Below are 25,148 nucleotides of genomic sequence, written 5' to 3'. Positions count from 1 at the left end.
AAATCTGAGTTATTTCATAACTCATATTATTACTAAACTACAGAAAATATTTAGCTCACCATGTTCTTGGAGGGTCTGCATATAGGTGGTAGGATACTAGCTAAATGGGTATTTTAAAAATTATTAACAGGCCTCTGGACGGAGGGAAGTACTACTCAGCATCAGCTATTTGTACTACTATATTTAGAAACTGGTCCAAAGATGCTGGACTTTAAATTGAAAGATAAGAACTTTTATATTTTAAATAATGTTACACATACACATAATATATATTTATTTTAGATAAAACAGAAAACAAGTTTAAACCAAAAAAGGGGCAAAATCTTCAACAGTTACACCAACAGAAATAATCGCTGATAATTAGGAAGTATATTCTTGGAAACATCTACATTTTAAGGATTTTAATGCACTGTAACAATTTATATCCCTATTAAGTAATATATGTCTCCTTATACCTATGAAATACTGTATATCATATATTTTTAAAACTCAGTAAAGCCAAAAACTAAATATCATTGTTTACATTTCATTGATTTTCAATGAATTTATAGGCCATTTATTTGTATGTCTGTAATTTCCTTCTTACGGCCTTATGAACTTCTATTAATTCTTTATATATTAAGAATTATCATTCTTTTCCATATACCTTACAAACACTTTATGAAAATTTTTTATGTATAAGTTGTTTAAAATTTTTGTGTGGCCAAACTTATGTTTTTCTTTTTTTAGTCAAATCAGTGGTGTCTAACTCAGAAAGGTCTCTCACACATCACTACTATGTAAAATTTCTATTTTCCTGTAGTATTTTAAGACTTTGGCTCTTATATGGATATGTTTAATCATTAGGAATTTACAATGGTATAAGCTGTGAGATGAGTTTCTAACTTATGTTTCTTAAATAGCTAATTTTCTGTTTCTCACATAGTTTATCTTTCTCGATTGATTTATTATTATGAAAATTACTTTAAAGGTAATTTAAAAAATAATATATTATTAGTTATTATTAATAAAATATACATTAAACTCAAATATCCTTGGGCTGGTTTCTGGAATTCTCAGATGATCATACTGACCTGTTCTGACAGTTGCAGGCTAGCTTAGACAATCACCTTCTGTCACTGACACGACTCATCTGTTAGGAGTCAGTCCAGCAATGTCCCTGGAGTCACCTAGGCCACCACCATCTGTGCATGAGGTAAGTGGAGCATGGCTGCTAGAGCCAGTCATGATGTTCACACAGATACGTGTTCAGAGGTATGGGGATTGAGATTTGCTCACCACCAGTAACCATACAGCCTCAGCTCCTGAGCTCAGTATGGAGATCAACTCTAGTGGGGCTTATCAGGGAATCGTCGAATGTCCTCCCAGACTGGCTTTCCTACCATTTGCGAAAACCCACAGATTAGTGAGTCTTCACCCTCACACCTCCTGAACCCTTGCTACTCCAACTGTGGTCCCCAGACGAGCAGCTTCAGGATCACTTGGTAACTTCTTAGACACACACTCCTGACCCACTGGATCATGTTTGGCGTTCTAACAAGGTCCCAGGTGATTATGTGCATGTGACAGTTTGAGAAGCCCTGTGCTGTCCTATGTGATTCCTTGTCTTCCATGATACCTGTTCCATGCAACATAGTGTAGATATCCTTTGACATTTCTGACACTCACACGACACCATTCTCTGGTTTCTAGTACAGATATAGATTTGCCCCTTAGCTTCCTTTGGCCATTTTGTAGAATCAGGAAAGTGTGGTTTACCCTCTTACATTGGAGTCCAATATAAAGGACTTTGGTTAAACTCTTCTGTCAGCTCCTACCTGACAATCTTCCAGCTAGGGAGGCATTCCTTCTCTAACTGGGCAAACAGTTCCTAGCACCTGGCCCTGTGTTAACACACCATTCAAAGGGCTAATCCAAGTCACCCGGGGTAAATGCCAAAGTACTTACTGCTGAAAGGGAATAAAATGCTGCTTTTCTTCATCATCCACCCTCCCGTGTATGATATCGGTAATATCCATCACTAGGAAAAAAGATAAACTTAAATAAAGAAACTAATTGCTTCAAGCCTCAGTGGGTTACTATGTAAAATTACAGGATCAGTCACACAGAATACAGAGGGGGAGAAAGATACCATGCAGGGACATTTATTTCTTTGCCAACGAGGATTCCCAGTGTGCCAGCTCAGCAGAAGAACAATTAATTCATCAGGAGCTCCTGCAGAAGCTCAGATTTTCTCAGATAACTCTGCAGACTACCACCTTTCCAAAATTCTACAGAACAAGTTGCTCAATTCTTAAGAAATCTGAGACCAGATTTCTTTTTAGTGAGCCTGCATTCAGAGACCCAGAGAACAGACTTTTTTTGTTTTGTTTTGTTTTTTGGGGTTTTTTTTTTTGGCAGGAGTGTTGATGGAATGAAAGACCTGGGAGAGAAACATGAAGTGGTTAGCTGTCTCTTCAATTTGACATTTTCTCACCTGGTTTCCACATAAATTAAGGGAAGCCAGGGCACCAGCAACACCAGCTAAAAGGTCATACAGTGATTTGCTTCTTTATGTATAAGAAAAGCAATTAATAAAGTATCGTTCTAAGCCTACTGGATACATTATATTATTTATAGAGATGTTATTGTTAGCCCTACTTTATGAGATGAGGAAACTGAGCACAGCAAAGGTAAGTAACTTGACCTAGGTCAGAAGTTTTAGGTGTTAAAGCCAGGAATATGAACCCAAAAGTGATTATAGGGCCAAATCACTTCACCTAATGGTGCACTGTTGTCTATAAAATTAGCCAGTAGGCCGCTCTCCAGCTGCTGAAATTTGGTGTGAGTCTCTGGCAATTTATGGGTTAATAAATTACAATCTGGCCATAAAACACATGCTAACAGTCCACTCCCCGGATAACTTGTTTGGAGATTAAAAGAAATACTGAGATAGGAAACAATTCTCATTATGAAAAACTAGAAGAAAAAGGAAAAGCCTTCTCAAAGTAACCCACATGACATAGTGTGTCAGGCTTGGGAAATAATGTTGGTAAAAAGAGGCTGTAGAAAGCAGGGCACGACATCAACTTGTCATCCCTTAATAAAACCCTGCAAAAGTCGTACCAAAAAAAAAAAAATCGCAAAATTTCTATTTGACTCTTCGGCCCACAAAAAAAGGCAACTCATTTGTCAATGCCATATCTGGCTACTCCTAACCTCTGCTGATGCTCAGCATCAAGGCTCCGAGCAAAGCAGGCTCCTCTCCTTCCCCACCATACTCAACTCCCTGGAAATACACACATGCACACATATCGTGAAATACGAAAGCGAGCAAAAGCTGCCAGCTTGCTGTTTTTCCAATGTCTTTGGTCCGTGAGACATGGGCCATGACAACACCATGACAATGACCTTGAATATATCTTAAATCCTTAGATCAATAGATAGCCATGTAGATGGCTGAATAATCCTGAGCCACAATTCCTGCTTTTACTGAGATTTCATTTTAATTTTTTATGAGGAAGTGACGCTGCCTCCTGTGGTCAGAGACTGCCAGCCCTTGAGCAGCAGGTGGAGAGCAGAGCTGTTCAGGGGCTTGACCGCATACATTCTCATGGGATTCAGAAGCCACTTCATCACACACATGACCCTGGTAACATGGAGTTTCCAGGCCCTTGTTCCAGGAGCAGAATTATGACATTTCACTGATGGATTTCAAAACTACTTAGTGACCAAACTGTCAATGTAAGAAGGAAAATATATTTACTCAATTTAACAAACTACAGAGGAAAATGAGGTCCCGTTGGAGGAGAGGAGTTTGATTTACGCCAAGGTCCCTCTACGAAAGCAGTTATAGACACAGTGGTGCCTTTGAAGGGATAATTTCCCAGATGGGCAAACCACTTTCCAGAGAGAATTTTACCTGACTGAAATCAATGATCGACACGTGGCCGCAGGCAGGGAGGATATTCCGATAGCCACAAGTGAGGCTTTACTAAGGGCCTGCTGTGTGCAAGACACTGTTCTGGGCACCAAGGGAGAAATAAAGGAGCTGGGTCTAGGTGAGGACACAGCGCCGACAAAAGAACTGGTAGACCCAGGCAGTAAACGCTGCATGTCCAACACTAACAACCACATTCATTTCCCACAGTCTCCGGGGCTCCCTTCCTCCCCAATCTTTTATTTATTTATTTATTTTTACTATGGTAAAATATACAGAACATAAATTTGCCATTTTACCATTTTCATGTGTGTGGTTCAGCGGCATTAAATATATTTCACATTGCTGTGCAGCCATCCCCATCATCTACCTCCGCAATGTTTTCACCTTCTCAAACTGAAACTCTGTACCATTAAATTCTAACTCCCTATTTCCCTCTCCCCTCAACCCCTGGAAACCACCATTCTACTTTCTGTTTCTATGAATTTGACTATTCTGTACATACCTCATATAAGTAGCATCATGCAATATTTATCTTTTTGTGATTGGCTTATTTTACTTAAGATCCTCATCATTCATCCATGTCATAGCAGAGGTCAGCATTTCCTTCCTGTTAAGGCTGAATGACAATCCATTGTATGGATATACCACATTTTGTTCATCCATTTATCCACCTCTGAACACCTGGGTTGCTTGAACCTTTTGGCTATTGTGAACAATGCTGCTATGTACATGGGATGTACGAATATTTCCTTGAGACCTGATTTTAATTCTTTTGAGTACACAACTATTAGTGGGATTGCTAGATCATAAGTTCTAGGTTTAATTTTTTGAAAATCCACCACATTGTTTTTCAGAGTGGCTGCACCATTTTATGTTCGTTTCCGGTCTTTCTATACCTGCTACTCCAAAAGGTCTTCGGAGTCCACAGGTGTGCTTTTTGCCCTCCTTCAGCTCCATGTGGCCCACCCGGACAATCTGACACACGAGGCTGATGCGGGGCCTGATGAGGTCCACACTGCTGAGGTCCTAAAGGGGCAGAGAGTGTGCAAAACAAGGTCACTGTGTAACTCTGTCTCCTCCATTTCTCTTTTCACTCTACAACAGAATACTGTTCATAGCATATTTCTTGATGCTGAAATATCAGAATGACTCCTCTCTTCCCTACCCACCCAAGAGCTATCACGGCATCGGAGAAAAATGACTATTCAGAGTGGGAATTTTTTTATTCCCCAATTCCAATTTCAAATTTATAAATCACATCATAGTCAATCTAAAGTCTCTAGTTCATTTATTTAAGCCAGATATTTAAAAATCAGGATACCTGTCATTGTTACTTTATATCCTGCCAAGACATATCTGAGCACGAGATGAATTTCGGTGTCAAATAAAATTAAAACTTGCATGACCTTGATACCCACATGTACTGATGATATTTCAGTTCATCTTCCAAATAATTCTGTGAGGCAACTATAACACAGAAATTTACATGAACTGCTTTCTGTAATCATCCATCTGTTTTACAAGAGGGATTCATTGAGAGAGTGTGTATGCTGATTAATGAAAGAGGTGTAAATAAAATATATCTGTTTTTCTGTGGCTCATGTGCTACACCTGTTTATATTCTTAAGAATGGGTGAGGAAACCCATGAATGAGCTCACAAGTCTCATTCACTTTGACATCAGAAATAATTTAATTGCATCTCAAATTATTTTCATGAAACAGGTGTCTCAAGCCTCTTTACTACATCAAAAATTACTCTTTAAACACCCATTCCAACTCCATTCTCTGTAATTTAGTTAATTCAGGTCTCCGAGATAAGACTATATACCAAAGATAACATGGACCTTGAATTTCTACTCTATTTGTAAGTCTTCTGTTAAGAGAAAGATAAAGGCTCCAGGTGACTGGTTACAGAAACTGTGGCACACAGATACTATTTAATAATATGCAATCATTTACAAATAAAGTTTCTGAAGAATATTTAATGACGAAGAATAATCACCACACTCTACTTAAGTGAAAGCACTGGACATGGAACACGCACATGCGAGAACCGAGCAGGTGGGAGGAGTGGGGGGCGGGGCGGGGGGTGAACTGCGCTATGCGGAGCTGATTAGAAGACGGACCGAAAATTCAAGGATACTTTTTTTTTTTTCAGGATAACTTTTTTAAACTGTTTGTTGTTGTTGTTGCTGTTGTTGTTTTCAATGTACACATCGATTGATAATTGCCTTTTGACTTTAGGAAAAAAAACTCACATATCTCAGAAATGAGGAAATAACTCTGTGTGTTGGGAGAGGTTTTTGGAAGAGTTCTAAAGAGCTTTTTTGTCTACTTCTGTCATGTGGTGAAGACATAGATGGGTCAGTGCAGGGATAGTCATCAGTCCTGGTTGTCCCAGGGGTGGGATGTTAATGGAAGGAATAAATAAGGTAAAATGAAAGAATGAATGAGCCTGTACTAGGACCACTGCTCCTTCCTATCACTTCCTTCAGAGCTCTACCTTAGACTTTGCTTTCTTCACTATAAGAAGGATAAGAGCACATGGAGATAAAACATAGGTGTGGCTTAAGGAAAAAAAGAGAGGAAAGGAAGGATCTCTTTTAGATCTAGTGAAGCTGGGGAAAGCTACCCACCCAGGCTTCTGGTGGCAGCAGCTCTAGGGCACTTCAAGCACTGATGTCATAAAAAAGTGAGAGAACTCCCCCCAAAAATTCTTAGCCCAAGAGAAAGCGAGTCACCATGTCCCAGGCTCTGACCGAACCAGCTTCCTCGCTGTTGATTTATACGTAGCAGCACTCCTCCCACCTTGGACAGAAATGCAGGGGAGGGGAAGGCCAGCGCGCTAAACGCAAACAAACAAGTCTAGGTCCTGTCTGTGCTGAGCTGTAACCTCATTCTGAAATGCTCTTCCCCTTGAACTGCGCATTTCGCTCTCTAGTCAACTTCAAGTTCCTGCTCAAAAGGCTCCATCCCACAGAATTCTGTCCTACCCACTTATTTAAACAGCAATCCCCCGCCTACCCTGAAACTCCCAATCCCACCAAAGCACTTAGAATTTCCAACATTCTACACAATTTACTCATTTTTTGATTACTGTTTATTACTGTCTTTCCCACTTGGATAAAAGTTCCTTGAGTGCAGGGATCTTTTTTCTGTGTCCAGTGCCCATATCAGTGCCTGCCATCTAACAGGTGCTTGGCGAATATTTGTTGAAAAACATGAGTGGCTTATTCCTGCTAGGAGGATTAGGATGATTTTTATTTCTATCATTTCACTTTGTATGTTTCCTATATACTTATTCTGTGCATCTACTGATACTATAAACAAAGAAAATGATTAAACATAAGGTAGGACTTACAGTGAAGACCGCTTGGAGGTTATTAAGCTTCTCGATTTCCTTGGGCATCCCGTTACTGCCCCAACGAATGAGATAATTCTCACTGGTGAAGGGGGAAAAAGATTGTTAATGAGGGGCTAATTGGGGATGAAACTGCCTACAGTGCAGACTTAAAGGGTAAAAGAAAGGCCCAGAAAAGCTCAGTTAAATTAATCAGACAGCGCACTAACGAATACTCTCTGGTCCCCTGGTTTTGGAGACATAATGACATGTATTCACTATTACAGTATCACGCAGAATAGTTTCACTGCCCTAAACAGCCCCTGTGCTCCACCGACTCATCCCTCCCTCTGCCCTCATCTACAATCTTTTGAATTCTTTGTTCCCATCTCCATGTTCTGATGTGTTTTATGTGACTTCTAAGACCCAGGGAGTACACGAATGGTCACTGCACTGTTTCAGCAGCCAGACAAAAGGCTTGGTTGCCCAAAGCATTTTTTTTTCTCTTGCCTAGAAATCCTCTCCCTCTTTTCTAACTTTTTCTCTCAAACCTAGCAAAAACCTCCTCAGGCAATGAGTAGGAGAAGGCTGGGAATTTCTGCAAGGTTGATAGCAGACGACCTGGGTCTTCACCTGATGAAAGTAGACTGGTCCGGGTCATAGAGGGCCATGAATAGCTCCGCGTCTTCCCCGATGTTGCAGACGAAGTTCTTGAAGTTCACATAGAGGCCATAGGTATGAACAGCACTGAAAATGGACTGGCCCCGCAAGTCTAGGTTCTGCATGATCGACTGAACAGAGAGCAAAAGAAAGAAAAGCATCTTGGTTTCATCAAACAGGAAACACTGGCAAAGAAGTCAGTCTGAAAATGAGGGGCAAATAGAATTACCACCCAAGGGAAGAAACACTTACTGAGAAGAAAGTATATGTAAATGGAAAAATAATCCAGTGAGCAAAATATAATCATTATTATTTAGATGGTCAAGACTACCCTGTACAGAGCCTTGAACGCAAGCAATTCAATAAATGCTATCTAAAGGTGATAACTCAGTTTAGGAGTTTGAAGAAGTTCTCCTCTCTCACAATGGCTCTGGATGAACCTCAGAGGTATGAAAACCACGATTCATTATCTTTCTATTTGGGAATTACTCTCACTGCAAAGGAGTGATTCCATTGGAAAGGCCTTGACCTCAGGCATGGTTAGTCTTTATATCCTGAGACACAGTTAAATTTTATCACAACTATGCTAAAGATATAAAATCTACAAACAAGAAAATAAACAGAAACCTTTACTCATTAGAACAGAAAGACTGGAAGACTATATCCCAAAATACCAATATGGTTGGGCATTCACAATATGGGTGACTTTTTTTTTCTCTTTTTCTGTACCTTCTAATTTTTATTAACGTCCAATTACTACTTTTGAAGTTTTTCAAACATTTAATTTGTACATATTTAATTAATCTTGGAAATAGTAATATATGCACTAAATACAGAAGGTTACACAGTAAAAAGGCTCCTTTCCACCCAGCTCTCCTTCCCAGGGGCTTCCATTACCAATTTCTCGGTTTTCATTCCAGAATTAGTAAACACACAGGCAAGCACGGACGTATGTATATTCTTTTTTGAAACACAAATAATAGTGTTTTATACACATTGTTCTGCATTTTGCTCCTTTTCACTTAACAGATATCTCTGCAATCTTTCCATATCAGAACATACGTACAGCTCCCTCATTCTTTTTGTTATGCTTTGTTTTTAAAACAAGGATATGAATGATTTTATAAACAACATTTCTATCACTGTGGTCAATGGTTTCCTTTCTCTTATTAAAAACAAAAGCAAACATGGAACCTCAGTGGCCAAAATCTTTAAGTTTGAGGAAGGGTACCTTTTCTTCTTGGATCTTTTCCTCAATCCTTTTTGAGGCCACTTCGTGTGCCTTGAAGAGGGCAATGGTGCTGGTTTCATCTGGGTCCAAAATGTTTCCATTGTCATCCCGCACTACCAAATCTAACCCAAGCATTCTAGAAAGAAAGGAGTGGTCAGTAGCTCTCCTCATTAGAAGCAGACACTTTTCTGAAGACGGTTCATGAAAAAACTCGTAAGAAAAGTTGGCGCTGGACAAGTCAAGAATAGCTCACTGGTTTTTCTTTCAATTTCTGCCTCCTTTCCATATCACAATGTTAGAAAAGTTGTGATAATGTTAACCAGACTCATATAATAATATGCAAAGTCACTTGGTCTGTGGAACCTCAATAGGAAAAGCAAAATTGGCACCAATTCTGACCAAATTCTTCTGACCAATGTCTCTTTCACCGAGTCTTCTCCCGTTCGGCATAGAAATTAAGAAAGATCAATGCACAAATATTTGGGGGCTTGCCCTGCTTGCACTAAAAGTACAGGCTTGTGGGACAGTACTTAATTCAAGAGTGTCTTAAAGGAGATGAGTGAAGTAAGTCCTGGCTGTCGGCATCTCCTAACTCATCTCAGAGCATGGGTCTGATCAGGATTCAAATCTTGGCTTTTATCTTTGTTAGCAAGGTGACTCTGGGTAATTTACTTAACTTGAAAAGCCCTGATTTCCTCATCTATAAATATTCCACACTCTTCAGGGCTCTTGGGAGAATTTAATAAGATAATGCATGTAAAGCACGTAATACAATACCTAGCATGTAGCGTCCACTCGATAAATCTTAGCTGTTATTGCAGTAGCTGGCACAAGAAAACTCCTGGTTGTGTTAAGATGTAGTTCTGAGTATCGCACAGGAAAAGCCAGAGCTATAAGGTCTATGCATGGCATGGTCCTCACCAAGGCTTTTATGCCCAGTGTGCGCAGAGAAGTAGAAAAAATGCTGCTTAGTTCCAAGAAGCTGGGGACTGTGGTGGAAACAGGATACTGCTATCTGAATGCCCAATGTACATTCTAGGCACCAGCAATCTGGGAGTAGGGGTGTCTAAACAGCAAGAAAACTCAGGAATAACAGGAAAATGTGCCAAATCTTTGGGAAGAAAACAAAAATGCCTAATTTCCTTCCTTCATGTTTTATAGCATCTCCATCAACTGACTTAATCTGGCAGGCTCCTTTCTGTGGCAGCCAGACCCACAGGCCACCCAGACTCATGAGCAATGAGCCTTGGTGGCTGCTCAGAGACTGATGCACTGACGGAGCAGTATGATTTCTTGAGCTGCTTCCAGGGGCTGGAATGGGGGGCGGGGGGAGGTGCTGGCATGTTCTGCTCTTTGTGGGATGTTAACATCCCGTGCTACAGATCAGGTCCCCAAGCCAATGCTCTACTGTGACAAGGCTTAAAAATACAGAGGCAGCATATGAATGTGCAAGGGAGAGCTGCCTTCTCCCACCTTCGCTGATTCTTTTAACAGTCCTCCAAGCACGACATGACCGGCAACGCGAACACTGCGATTATAGTCCTGTGTATGGACAAGCGATGAGGGTGGGAACTGTTCATTCTTAACCCTAAGAAGGGAGCATCAGACATAGAATTGAAAGCTTTGGGTTCAAACTTAAGGTTTCCCACTCATTATATCTATGTGACGTGGAAGCAAATCAGTTAAGTTCAATTGGCCTGCTTCTTTAACCATAAAATGGGAACATAACCACCTCAAAGGGTTACCATTAGGTGACATATGTGAAGTGTGCGTGGGAGAGATTTCACGACGACGGTTGAATCTGACTCTTGTACACTACGTTTACTTCAGCTATTTCTGAACACAGTTGCCAAAGTCTACAACATTTAAATGAGTAGGACAATGGGCTGTATTTTAAAGGGTCTGTGAAGCATTTCCAAGAGTAGTGAGGTCGGAGAAATAGGGCAAAGGGGGAGAAAATAAATCACATATGCACAAATTGAGGAAATGTAAAAAATGAGACTGCCAAATGAATCATCAACAAAACCAACTGAGGAACCGACCCAGTCTTTTAAAAAGAGCTGATCCTAGGAGAGGTGATCCTAGTCACCATAAATATTGAGGATTTGACTGAATTTTTCATTTTCTAAAAGACAGATTTTTCATTTTCTAAAAGATAGTAATATCTAGAACCTACATATCTGTTTGAGCTACATAGAAGACCAATGAAGCGATTAACTCTTTAGAAGTTATTAGATACATATCCAACAAGCTAAAAACATGTTCTACTATTTTGGCAAATCTGATTTCTACACACTGTATACAAGGTCCCAGTTAGGGGAAGATGGAGAGAGAGAATGAGGCTGATACTGATTTAAAATGCATTGTTAACAATAGTGAGATAGTGCCAGGTCTCTGAAAATGCTGGCTTCAGATGCTCAGACCCTTTCAGTCCGTTTGGCAGTGGAGTCGCTTAGATCCAAAACCCAGCTTCTCTGTTCCTCTGTCATCTTCTTGAGATGAGAGATCCAGCACAGGGTCTGGCCCATGAAGGGCCTGCCAAATTTCTTTTCAACAAAATTAAATGTTTTCCAAGGCAAAAAGAGAGCTGTACGCATCATACTTCGGCAATTCCAGGATCAAAAATCTGTGGTGAGCTGTGTTCTTAGCATGAATGTCCATCTTTTTTTGAGTTCTCACTGAAAAGTCATCTTTGGTTTACCTGTTCCCATGATCAATTTTGGCTGTGACCTTCTTCTTGAGCTCTGCCAATTCATCCTTGGGGAGTGTTCCAGACAGGATCTGCGACCGCCACTCGATCAAGCTGTATGTCATCTGCTGCAGCTGGCGGAAGAGCGTGACCTTATTGTTCTAAGAAGGGAAAATGAGGTGGAGAAAAGGACCAAAAAAAATAAAAAGGTGTGATGGAGGATGGGAATGTCTTTTGACTTGATTCTTTATAAGGTGTTCTTTAACCAGTTCATTCTGCTGTACGGTAAGCTGTATACTGAGGGGATGCTTTTGTCCTGCACCATTCCCACTCTCTCTCCTATTACAATTTTAGAAACAGATATGCAATTGCAGGATAAATGGATGGTCCTAACTCATGAACATATCAACTCAGCCATGCACCCTACAATTCTGAATATGTCACTCCAAACCCTCCAGAGATTTCCACTGTCTTTCAGATTTAGTAGATCACATGTAAGTCCGTTCCTATCCTGGCTCCTGCTTCCATTCCCACCAATCTCTACCTCAAAAATCTCCACTCTTTGCATGAAAGCTACGCCCATTTCTCCAGAGTGCTCCAGACCCTCTCAATACGTTACTTCCTCTATCTGAAAGCACTTTTCTCCTCTTCCTCCGAACTTACTCCCACGCTCATTCCCCACACCCTACGCCCTCTGTCAACTGCTAATTCTTACTCCTTCACTCTCAACTTAGAAATCAGAAATCTCTTCCTCAAACCCTAACTTTAGGTTCGTTGTCTCTCTCCCGGCTCCTGAAAGTAACTCCTGTCACGGCATCAGAACCTCGGCCATGGCTGGCTTGTCTTGTTCTCCCCTTACACAGTAAGGCCTACAGAACGAGGAGCTCGTCCAGTTTTTCCATGCCTAGGAGCTGGCACAGAGCAGGCACTCTATAAAAAGGCCCTACATGAGTGAGTCAGGGATGGAGAATTATTATTTCAGAGACAAAAGATAAAGGAAAATAAAATGTTGTTTTTAAATCCCCATATGATTGTTAGACCATCAAGAAAATTGTTAGACTTAGAATAATTAAACGATTATTCTGCACTTTTGGTAAGAACATCCTGTAACTGAACTAAATTAACTTATGACCAACTAATTATTTGTGCCTCAATCATTTTAAGAGTCAAATACTTAATGGCAAAGTTAGTATAACCTTGGTTCTATATAAATAACTTATCAATTCATTTTATTAAAAAACAAGTCAATGAGCATCTACTCTGTTCTGGAAATAAAATTCCTGCCAGAGCAGGAAAGACAGCAATAAATAAGTAAACTACACACACACGCACATTTATATATATAATGTATATGTAATGTTTATATATACATATATACATAACACATAAGATAATTTCAGACTATGAAAAATACAAGAACTTGCAAGCTAAGTGAAATAAGTCAGATGGAAAAGGACAAGAACCATATGATTTCACTCATATGTGAGATATAAAACAAAACAAATAAACAAGCAAACTTGTAGATACAGACAACAAAACAGTGGTTACCAGAAAGGAAGAGGCTTGTGGGGAGGATGAAGAGGGTAAAGGGAGTCAAGTATATAGTGACTGAAGGAGTCCAGACTTTGAGTGGTGAGCACACAATGCAACACACAGATGATGTATGATAGAATCGTACACCTGAAACTTATAACGTTATTAACCAATGTTATCCCGATGAATTTAATTTTAAAAAATAGTACAAAAAAGAAAATAAATAAATAGGACTGTATGATAGGGAGTATGTGAGGAAAGGGGGACACTTTAGCTAGAGGAGCCAGGAAAAACTCGTGTTTCACTTTTGAAATACATTTTTTTAAAATAAAAATCTGTATAATTCCACTCACTCCATATATACTGTGAAACCACTTCTTTTTTATTTATAGGTGAAAAGTTATGACATTGTTATGTAACCATACACTTCTAAAATTACAGAAAATATTATCTGCTATAAAAACACCCCCCCCACACACACACACACGTTGTTAACGGCTGCACAGCACGTCCTGTAGTGATGTTCTTCCACAATAATCTCAGGAACAAACTGCTGGGCAAGATATCAACTAGAGTCAGGGCTGAACGCATCCAAGAGACTCCTGAACAAAGAGAAAATGTGGAGGGAGGAGGCCTCGGCCTAGAAGTGGGAGGCAGCAGTGAGATTAGCAGAGGCCCCACAAGTGCAAAATTCTTTGAGAACACAAAGGAAAGAGAAAAACTCCTTCACCTGTGATTGCAATATACTCTATTAACACCATTGATTTGAACAGCACAGATCTCAAAGCCTGCTTCAAATTTTGAAACTCCCTACATTTTTGGCTTTTAATATTTTCTGAATTGCCTCTTTCTCATCAGCCAGTTTCCTGAAAAGCATAAACATGAGACTTTTAAAATTCCGTTTTTAATAAGCAAAGATAAAAACCCTACTTTTTCACTCAATTCTGTAAAAAAAAAAAAAAGGTTTCCATCTTTTTGTGTTTCAAACTGGAAAAAGGAGTAAGAAATGAAGCCCACAAAATTTGCCTTTCAAAGTCGCTAAGCAGAAGGATTTCTTTTTTCTTTCTTGCAACCTATTTGTCTATTCCTAGTTAAGATTTTTTTTTTTAATGTTTTCTCATTTTAATTAAGCTATTAGGTCTAATAACATGGTAAAGAAAGGGCTCAAAGACCCAGGGGAGCCTCTATGGGAGAATGCTCTTTGAGACACATGCTCACAAGTTCTTGGTCTCAATTATATTAGATATTATCCAAGGCAATTTAATTATTGTCTGTCCATATCAGCCTTGTTTGCCAAGTTCTCCCCAAAAAGAAGGATGAAGACAGTCATTCTTCTCTGATTTACTCTGCCAAATTAATTCTGAAAAGACAAGCTGGAACACATCAAAGGAAGCACTTTCCCCATTTACTTTAAGGAAATGAATTTTGTTGCCACATTCCTGAGATTGTTCTAAGTAGGTTGTTCTGTGCTAGAGCTGGCCCCTGACGCTTTATGGATTCTAAGGGGAGCATATGAGGACAGGTGAGAAGAAAATCAAGTGTCCCCACAAGACCATAAGCCAAGAACCCCAAGTCTCCATCTGTTCTCCCTGTCATGCCCTCCATCCCACCCTCTATCTAACCCCTGCACAGCCCAAGCTGGCCTGCTGTAGAGCGCCTCTCTATCATCTCCAGCCCTCACTAATCTCAGTCATCCCACTGTGACATAATTTAGGAGGGCAAGAATTTATTTAATAATTTCTTTGATGCTCTCAGCAAAAAGTCAGCACAATCTTGGAACACGGGAGGCACTCAAAAACAAATTTGGAAAGCTCAAATATAATATAGCACTCTGGCTTCAATTCAAAGATTATACACACCAAGTAGAGAAATCTAAATATTTTTCTACCAGATGGTAAAGATGTTTCTCCATTTGTTTCCAGTTTCACCTACTTATCTACTCAAAGATCTCTGAGGTCTTACTTTTTATGTCTCTATTCTGGATATCTTTTTTTTTTTCCCCAAGAATTTCTAGAGATAAAAACAATGTCACAAGGGAAAAAAAAAACCCAACCAGCTTTGTCTTCAATACAGGCAAGAATACAGAAGCCATCTACTGAGTATTTTGAGAAATTCTGGGGGCCATTGTGACAATGTCACCACCTCACTGGGTGTCAGAAAACCTGGACTCTATTCTTTGCTTTCTCAAAGAATGAAGACTACACTCAAAAGACTGTCTCCAATCCTCCACCTCCCCCTTTGCAAAAGAATCACCTTTCTCCTCAGTTCACCAACCTTTCTTCTTCCAAGCAGATTTTATAACTTAGAGGAAAAAGTGTTTGACTGAATGTATGGGGACCTGGTTCCTATCTCTAATCAGATCATTAACCTGCTAAGTGCCTTTGGGCGAATTATTCTCCCTGGGATACACCCGTCTGTAAAATAAAGGGACTGGCACTATGATCGTGCCCAAGGAGAAGCGTCTCCAAGTCTGTGATCGAGATATTAAACTCAATTACTCCTCCAACAACTTCCTGATTAACTGTATCTGATTCTGACCGACCCACTGACGATGTCCTTATACACTTGGGTGGCTCTATATCAAATTTCACTGTATAGAGCTCTCTCTACAATTCATCTCAAGTTTTTTCCGAGTATCTGTAACTCCTGGGGTCCAGAATGGTGTCCTGGTTCCTCCGTGTCCTCCTGCTGCACAGACTCTGCCTTTGGGAAGAAGGGAACCCACACGGCCCCTGCCACGCTCTTGCTCGCCATTCTGGTGCCTTTTCTCTCTGTCAGCAAAAGGCTGTGCCTGACTAGCAAAGGCTTAATTGCTAAAGAAATGACTACAGTATAAGATGATTTTGTACTTCTGGAAGTAGTGCAAAAAATCCTGAAAGCCAGGCAACCAAAAGAAAAACAGAACTGGAAAAACCCCTAAAGCACCCCTGCTGCCCCGCCCGTCCCTGCCTGCCCCGTCTTGCCTCGCACGAGCGCAGCGCTGACGCGGAGCCACGGATAAAATGCCCCGGCAACACGACGGTGCTTTCTGTGGGAGCTTTCTGTCCTCGGCAACGAGTGATCAGATGCTGGTTTCAAACCATGAGACCAGCTTAATTACACTTCAGAGCATATGTTCTAGCCACCAGTAATAACCACCAGTTCAAAAAGATTAGACTTGAATGGCCTAGATATACAACGGATGGAAAGAAAGGCCAATTCATGGTGTCCAGCAAGCTTCCCCACCCCACCTCGGCTATGCGCACTTTCGCTCCAGCTGTAGACTAGCATAAGGTTTTATTTTGCTGGCAAACCTTAAGCGAGATATCAGTCCTTTGTATGAACTACATTTTAGCAATCAAATTCACTTAATTCAACAATATGATAACCGCCTTCTACCACCAGGCTCTTCTCAAATCTCTTTTCCATAAGAAGATAGGATTAGATTCAGTCTCCCAATCTTATACAGACAAAACAGCCTGGCGGAGCTAAATGTCACGGTGAAATATTTCAGAGCATGCTGATGACATCTAACCATCTCATAATTTCTTGGAGAGCCCCTCTTCCAAAAATTCTTATCCTAATGTCCTCCAAAATATACTCTAACTTATTGGTTTTCAAGACCTGATTTTTAGTTGAGAAAATACGAGGTTATGATGCGGGATGTAAATTTGTGCATGTTCAGAAAGTATAGCTGGGTTGTTATTGAGAAGGTAAACTTAGAGATTACATCAATCCAAAAGTGTCAAAATCAATCCATAGCCGTCTGTCCTTCTAACTGGAGGAACTCACATGTAAGCAGGGAGATGCGCTGCTAGAAATACAAGCCACAGGATCTACTCTCCAAGGCTGGGGAAGCCGAAATATCCTGAGAAGCAGCAGAGAACAATGGACAACAGACTCAAAACCCTGGACCTAGTTAATCCTGAAGCTGGAGGGCGCACTCCCGAATGATTTCAAGGCAAAATTCCACAGTGCAGTCTAGTTCTTCCCCCTTAAACTTGTCATCATTAATTAGCTCTTTTGTGATGCGCTGCTGTCAGGGGAGCCAGCGGCTGTCACATTTTGAAGACAGTGTGCCAAGCACTGTCCCAGGAGTTTTACACAGATTATCCTACTAAATTCTTATAGCAAATTTGCAAGGCATGTACAATATATAATTACCACTTGAAGTGAGGAAAATAAACTTAGGAGGTCAAAGGACTCTTTTCAGGCTGCAGAATCAGCCAGTGGCACACCCTGAACCTAAACCCCTGCCTTTGGAATCTGCGTTCTTTCGTTTTGATTTGTTTGTAGTCACTATTATTGGGTTTGTTACTTTTGGCGAATATAAACGTACATATCTAGTAAGGGAGCAAGCCAAAATTTGAGTACTGGCCTCTTGTCTGACCCTAATGTCCATAGTGTTGCCATTCTGCCAAGTGACCACCTCCTCATTCACAAAGTTTCCTACTTTTCTGATCAACCACTAAAAACACACCCAGTAACCAAGCTCCAATTGAAGACGTGCAATGCAGGCAAAGCTCCTCAGAAACTGTTGTCAACCTGCACTCTGCATTCCTTTCTGGAGAAATCTATGCCTCCTGGACTTGAATCTAAAGGAAGGAGGCTCACAATCTATGGTGAGAGACACTCAGCCTAGTTACTGAGTGCTCAAGGCCACTCCAAGGCTTGACGATAATACATGGAAAGGAAGTGGCCTTGGATAAGGGGGCACACACAAGGGAGCTTCAGAGTCTCCAGGTCAGATCAGAGGGACACGGAGCCAAGGCTGACCAGAGGGAGGACAACCAGAGCGGCTACTGTTTCTAGCTAAGAAAGCAGCAAGGATCACATGCTCACATTTGCAGAATCCTGGATCTGCCTGTACAATGATTTCACAGCTACCATTTCGTTTCAGACCCCAACAACTCTATGGAGTAAATAAGACAGATTTATGTCACTTTCACAGAAGGGACACAATCCAGGAGATGCTTGGAGACCTCAAGGGCTTGCCCAAGACCACAGAGCCATTTGGGGGCAGGGCCTGGATGAGAAACCAAGCTTCCCAATTTCTAGTCCACTGTCTGTTTCCTACAGCTTGCTTCTTGCCAAAAGCATAAGGTTAACATCCACCAGGAAAGATAATTAAATGGAGAAAATAATACCAATAGAACACAGAGGAAAGAAGGAAGGTGGGGTATGTCATCATTTCTTTTTCCTACTGTGGATAAGTGGGTTCCCCTTTCTTCAGCATAAGGCACTCCCCTCTCTTTTAAAACATACTAGGGTTATTTCACAAGGTTACAGTATGACTGCTAAAAACAAATCATAGCTATACAGATACTCTCTCATCTAGAATCATTGCCCACGTTTACGTGACTGGGCTGAATCTGGTAAGTGTATTGCATTTCCTCTTACCTAAGACTCTTAGTCTACAACATAAATTTTTCATGAACTCAGACGGGGAACAGAACTAGAAAATATGTTTTAGAGAAACGTAGAGGTTCTAAGACCCCATAGGTGTCCTTAAAGACATCCGACAGGACTTCCCAGCTCATCTGCAGCAGCACGTGCATCAGAGGAATGAGCACGGAATGTCCATCAGGAAGATCTGTACTCATCATTATGGAGACAGAGGAACTTATACAATCGGAAAACATACACACCGAAAGCAGTGGGGCGGGGCGGGGGAGGTGGAAGCTGCAGGTTTGGATTCCTTTTACTTGTTTCTCAGTGAAGCATAATTTTTGAGGTTTGCTACTTTGACACACAAATTTTGTAGAAAGAAGTTCAGAAATTCTGTATGAAGTAAACTGTCAATGGTCTAGGACGGGGATAAAAACAAACAAAAAAATAAACAGAGAAAGCCACGATTTATAACAAACCCACTTTAAGTGGATTATTTCGTAACGATGATCATGTGTCAGAAGCAGAAGCAGATTGCTCAGCCCTATTATTTCATCAAGGTTCCCATGATGAATGTATTTCAGTCAACCAACAGCAGTTGTAAGACATTTTTATATATTTACAAACAATAAAATAATTTTATTAGATGTCAAAATTAAGATAGGAACTGTGCTGCCCTCTGAGATAGCATGGACTTTTTTTTAACAAAGAAGCCAATTCTGCTATTAAATAGTGAAATGCCCACACAAGATATCCCAAACCTGAGCTTATCACCATTTAACAGCTAAAAGATTTGGAAGTCTGAATACACGAATCATACTTCTTCCTCCCTGATTCACTTACTCCTCATTTCTATTCAATAGTACATGGCACAATTACCTGTGCACATGTGGAGGACAGAGATGATGAACTGAACACAAGAGCTGTGTTTTAGCAAAAGGAAAAGTCTGCCTCATTCACACTCTCCGGTCTTCTACATTATACCTTAAAAAAAATAATTTCTTTCCGGTAGTTATTATTAATATGTTTCACTACTCACTGATTTCCAGAAAGAATAAGGAACTAACTCATGTATTTGCAATTCCCCATCCATCAAACTTGTTCCACCCACTGCTAACTAATCAATTAACCAGAACCAGAGAGTGCTTTCAGGAGAAATTCAAGATGATCAATCGATACAGGCCAAAGGGCTTAAAACAGCATTTCTATCCTCCTGGAGCTTGTGATTTAAGAACTAGCAAGTTAGCTCTGTCCTCCATTGAACCTAAAGAGATCAAAAGACCACCGGCACTAGAGGCAGTATGCCTCAAGGGCCAGCTGACCAGTTCAGCCTTAAGTGCCCCTGCAGTCCAGAAGGACACGTTAAGTATTGGTGTGTTTAGAAGACACATTATGAAGAAGAAAGGGCTTAAACTTGGCCTTGAAGAAAGGGGCAGGCAGGGAAAAATCACGTGTTTTTCTACCAAAGGGGCAGGTGATTTTTACTGCTACAATCCATCTGGAACACAACAGCCCTGAATGAAAATGGAATATCATAAAAGAACTCTTAGAATTATGCTAGAATGGCCTTTTGATTATTATTTTTCATACTTAGGGTCTAGAGTGATGTATTCCCAATAACTTGTTAAGACTAGCTTTTGAGAGTTAAAGTGAAGAATCGTCAAATAACTGAAAAAAATCGAGATAAATAAATAGTCACATCAAGGAAAGAGAACGGCTCCCAGGCCATCGAGTTGAGTCTGTTCCCTCGCTGAACACATTCACGCACAGAACAAGAGAATACATGTTCTCAGGAATCCCCGGCAAGCCCTGGGAGCCTGAATGATGCTTGGGAGGCAAGACCTAGCAATGCTCATCTACCAGGTCTCCAGGAAAGAGGGAACTTTAGAAAAGTGTTTGTGCAGTCCGATGTCGAGGCAGACGCAAGCCTGCTGCCAACAGACTTTGAGCATTCTCGGCCTCTTGCAAGACGGCTAGCTACCTCGGTGTTCAACACCTGTAAGAGACTAAGAGAATGTCCTGGAGTGTCCTCACTGATAAAATGGTAATAACTACACCAAATTTATAGGAATATTGTTAAGATTAACACTCCCTGGCACTTTGTAAGGACTATGTGCTTGTAGTTGTTATTATCCTTATTACTTTACAGTCAGCATATTGTCAGTTGAGACTAAACTAATGATTATATCCACTTCCTCCTCCATCCTATTGTCATCAAGGACCCCAGTCTGGAGAAGCCGCTGATTATCAGCCATTGTACAGTCCATGTAAGATACACTCACTTCCCGCACATTAACAAACAGCCGACCCCTTGCAGAGAACGACTGCAGAGCAGAGCAGACAGGCTGAGGCCCCAGGAATAATGTCACCAACTCTAAGCCCCAAGGGAAAACTCACCACATAGAGCTTCCGCCAGATGACAGCCCATTCCCGCAGCGTGGACGTGAGCTCCTGCACCAGCGGGAGCTCCCCAGGAATCACAGTCTCATGCTGCCTAAAGAGAACCAGACAGATGCCCATGTTACTTCGAGTTGATTATTTCTGTTTTTGTTGATGGAGGTCAGATTTTCTAAAGCTCAAAGATGAGAATGGGTCTGGCTGGGCTTGAAACAAAGCAAAACTTGTCCATTGTGGGGAGGTTTGTGTAAGAGACGTTATACAATCTGAGCATCTGAGAAAAGAGAAGGAGCCTGAGGATACCACATTACTCAAAATGAACTAAGTTTCTGCCAGTTGATGGTCCCAAAGCCCAGCTTCGATCTCCCCATTTTGGATCTCTATGGGAACCCCAATTACTGAGCCAGGCTGGCTTCAGCAATTCCTAGAGATGGAAGCCAAAATCCAATATTTGAGCTGGGTATGCCAAGCCATCGTTTCTGCTGGGAGGGTGGGTAGAAAGGTATGTATGGCACAAGGGTTCTGGGGCTCATAAGTCCACACAACACCTGTTGGGGGGACTGAGGTAGTGCCCCCTTCTGGACAGGTACTCGGTTTTCTTCTCATCTGCAGCCTCTCAGCATAAAAACTGTGTATGTGCCAAACTCCTCACTTACTCACAGGAGACGTACGTGTAACACAGTGGGCCCAACATTTCTTCTCTAATATTTTTCTGGTCAGCAAGAGTAGAAAAGGAGAGAGCAAGCAAACGAATGGAGATTGTGGTAGGATTGCCAGACTTGCATAAAAATACAGGATGCCCAGCTAAGTCTGAATATCAGAAAGACTAAAATAATTTTTTTAGTATGCCTCAGGAAATATCTGGGACATACTGTAAAAAATTACTTGCTGTTATCTGAATCTCGAATTTAACTGAGCGTCCTGCATTTCACGTGGCAACCCTATTCAGTGGGAGTATGACTCCCACTCTGCATTTCTACCCCCGTGACTGTGGCTGGTGACACTGGAGGTTGCTCAGGAATGTCCCATTGGAAAAAAGGTTCTCCAGGAGGGAGGACACCCAGTTATCCAGCCTGATTTTGCTACCAAGGAGTTGTGTGAATCTGGGCATGTCTCTACCTCTCATCTCTCACACCAGGGGGCGGAACCTATGCCTGAGGATGTTCTTTGCAGCAGTGAGTCTGTGTGACTCTATAACCCGCTCTACTCTCTGTCAGCCCTGGGACTCCAGCCCCAGGCTCTCCAGGCTTGCCAGCTAAGCGGCCTCTCTCTCCTACTTCAGGCTGTGTGTCCCACTCCTGTTAGCTGCCACAGGGGCAGTGCATTCCAGAACAAATGGTAAGGTGAACAAAAAAAAAAGAATATCCAAAATGCAATGAAGTTTATCTGCTCACACGCATTATTTCCTAATTTCATATCAAGCTCATGACAAAGGCGCAGGACTAGGCTTGTGTTCCAAGCCAGAGGTGCCCTGAGGCCGCTTGACTCGTCCAGGGTTCAGAGCTGATTAGTACAGCAGGTAGCCTGCTCACCCATCTCAGAGAGCTCCCATACTGGGGGCTCTCAGGTCTTGTCAGCAAAAGAGCAGCAAACATTCTACATGCACTGTGTGCACACGGGCATGTGCAGAGCTGGTGAACAGGTAGTGCCTGAGGAAGGGAAAGCCCCTTACTGTTTCATTATCTATCTTTACTGTCCAGAGAAAGGATGCCAGGGAGGAACAACTATAAAAAAGAGGAGACAAAAACAAGAACTGTCTCAGTAAAATGTTTTTCTTTCTTCTGTATGAGAAGTGGAACTAATGAGTCAAGAGAAATAACGTACAAAAGGCATTCTTTAATGACAACTTTACATCATCGTTTTTCAGGAGTCTTCCCCAATTGGAACTTACCCTCGGTCTTCCACAGTTGCCTCCTTCAAATGGATATACGTTTCAGGGAAAATACCCTACAAAGAAAAGAACTTCGGTTATATGGCCACAAAGATCTCAGGCCAAAGGAAAGAGCACGGATGGCAGCCAGAATAAATGGAGTAGAGAAAGGACACCTGACAGTAGCTACAGTGATCAATCACATTGACTGACTACCGAAAAGAAATCACTGCAAAGGTATAAATTAAGATTTGGATTTCTGAGAGTTAAAGATATAATGCTTCATAAATGAACTGGCAAACATGCCCAGGTCATTTCGGAGCTGCAGTAAAAGTAAGGAGTTTAACAATGAGATCCTAAATGCCTCCAGATCCTACTTGCCATGAGACAATTCCCTTTAAAGCAGGGATCCCCCAACTGGCTGCACCTCAGGTGAGCGGCGAGTGAGTGAGCAAAGCTTCATCTGTATTTGCAGCCGCTCCCAAGCACTAGCATCACCGCCTCAGCTCCACCTCAGATCATCAGGCATTAGATTCTCACAGGAGCACCAGCTCCTAGTGCCAAAAAGGTTGGGGACCTCTGCTTTAAAGGGTTTCACATAATTAGTGAGATGAAAGGATGTGTACTTAGTGGCCCATAAAATTAGTGATTTTCTGAAGTGACTCCTCTCGGCACTTCCATTTTAACCAAATGCGTCCCAAATCAATTAGTACTAGTCATCTGGTTATTTTTAGCACTTCCCAGTCTCAAATTGCTCTTCTATAAAAGAGGCAATTCTACATCAGTGCCATATCATTGCCCAGGGGAAAAGTGAAGCCTGGAAAGACCATGAGAAAGCCTGCACACTGGTCAGCAGAAACAAAAGAAATGAAGATCAGATCTAACCATTAAGAAGCAAAATGTGAATATGAGTTTTTTTAAATGCCAAAAACTTCTGTTGTTAACTATGTGATATGGCCATTGATAAACAGCCACTTGGATAAACTGTCACCTGGAAATGGTGTTGTGGTTCTTTGTTTTATGGTCCTTTGCAAGCCAGGCCAGCAGAGGTAGAGGAACCCGTTCAATAGGCATTATTGGCTCAACTGCTCCTAGCCCTATACCTATAAAAGTTAGTGCAACCCTGTGGGCACTCCAGTCAGGGGTGGCTGACTATAAAGGTGAGGGAGAGATGTCCCCTTGCCTGGGGGCCCGGGTCAAAGATGCATGTCTACCCAAAGATCCTTAATACATTCAGAGACAGAAAAAGAGTAAATTTCAACTGGGATTGGTCATGTGTCTAACTTCTTGTGCTATATTTACCCGCATGATACTCTTCTTACTCTGTTTTAATGCTTTGCCAATAAAACAGTAAACAACGAGAAAATCTGAGATTGTTCATTTATGCTCCCAGCACTGGTGATGACATGGTGGATCCTGCCACTGCTTAAGTCAAAAGCAAAATGGTCATCATTTCCCACCAGGCAGTAAGAACCAAAAAAAAATGTAAAAACTTTCCCTTCCTTGCCTTAAGAAAGGGGTAGGAATATGGTGTATGAGTGAGATATCATTGTCCCAATCCTGTTATTAATAAGACCCCGCACACACTCGGCAGCAAGGTATTATGGCCTCTTTCATTATAGGGATAGGATTCAGAGTGATTTTGGAAAACTGATCAGTTAAAAACAAACGAAAGTATTATATGAGGATAATTCCTTTGGGGACTGATTTCTGGGGTTCTGAAACTTCAGATCTATCCTTTGGGTGCTTAAGGAACTTTGGGTGTTTCTTCTGACTGAGACATTGAGGTAAATGTTGTATTGACTACTATCTTTGTGGAGAACCAGGCTTGGCTGTCCAAAACTGAGTTCGAGGACATAATGTTAAGTGAAATAGGCCAGACACAAAATGAGACACTACATGATTCCACTTACATGCGATATCTAGAGCAGTTGAATTCATAGTGACAGAAAGAATGGGGGTTGCCAGGAGCTGGGGGAGGGAGGAATGGGGAGTTAATGTTCAACAGGGACAGAGTTTTAGTTTTAGAAGATGGGAAAGTTCTGGAGATGGATGATGGACATGGCTGTAAATAACGTGAATATACTTAATATCTCAGAAATGTACATTCAAAATTTTTTAAAATTTTAACTCTTATG

At 41.2% G+C, this 25,148-nt stretch overlaps 1 protein-coding gene across 4 annotated transcripts in view; it reads right to left on the bottom strand.

The window, feature by feature from the left end:
* DOCK5 (dedicator of cytokinesis 5) overlaps window positions 1-25,148 on the bottom strand; it is a 180,498-nt gene that overhangs the window by 88,767 nt on the left and 66,583 nt on the right. For all 4 annotated transcript variants that reach the window (XM_016148166.2, XM_016148169.2, XM_016148168.2 and 1 more), the window contains exons 4-11: window positions 23,032-23,087; window positions 21,141-21,237; window positions 11,856-12,004; window positions 9,155-9,290; window positions 7,897-8,054; window positions 7,285-7,366; window positions 4,819-4,948; window positions 1,948-2,020 (exon numbers count right to left, since the gene is read on the bottom strand). In XM_016148166.2, coding sequence (XP_016003652.1) covers window positions 1,948-2,020; window positions 4,819-4,948; window positions 7,285-7,366; window positions 7,897-8,054; window positions 9,155-9,290; window positions 11,856-12,004; window positions 21,141-21,237; window positions 23,032-23,087 — 881 coding nt within the window. The remainder of the gene's footprint in view (window positions 1-1,947; window positions 2,021-4,818; window positions 4,949-7,284; window positions 7,367-7,896; window positions 8,055-9,154; window positions 9,291-11,855; window positions 12,005-21,140; window positions 21,238-23,031; window positions 23,088-25,148) is intronic.

Source organism: Rousettus aegyptiacus, unplaced genomic scaffold (assembly GCF_014176215.1).
Source record: "Rousettus aegyptiacus isolate mRouAeg1 unplaced genomic scaffold, mRouAeg1.p scaffold_m13_p_16, whole genome shotgun sequence".
In the NCBI taxonomy this organism is placed as follows: Eukaryota; Metazoa; Chordata; class Mammalia; order Chiroptera; family Pteropodidae; genus Rousettus; species Rousettus aegyptiacus.
The sequence above is the reverse complement of the archived record's forward strand: the minus strand, read 5'-3'. Positions and strand labels throughout refer to the sequence as shown.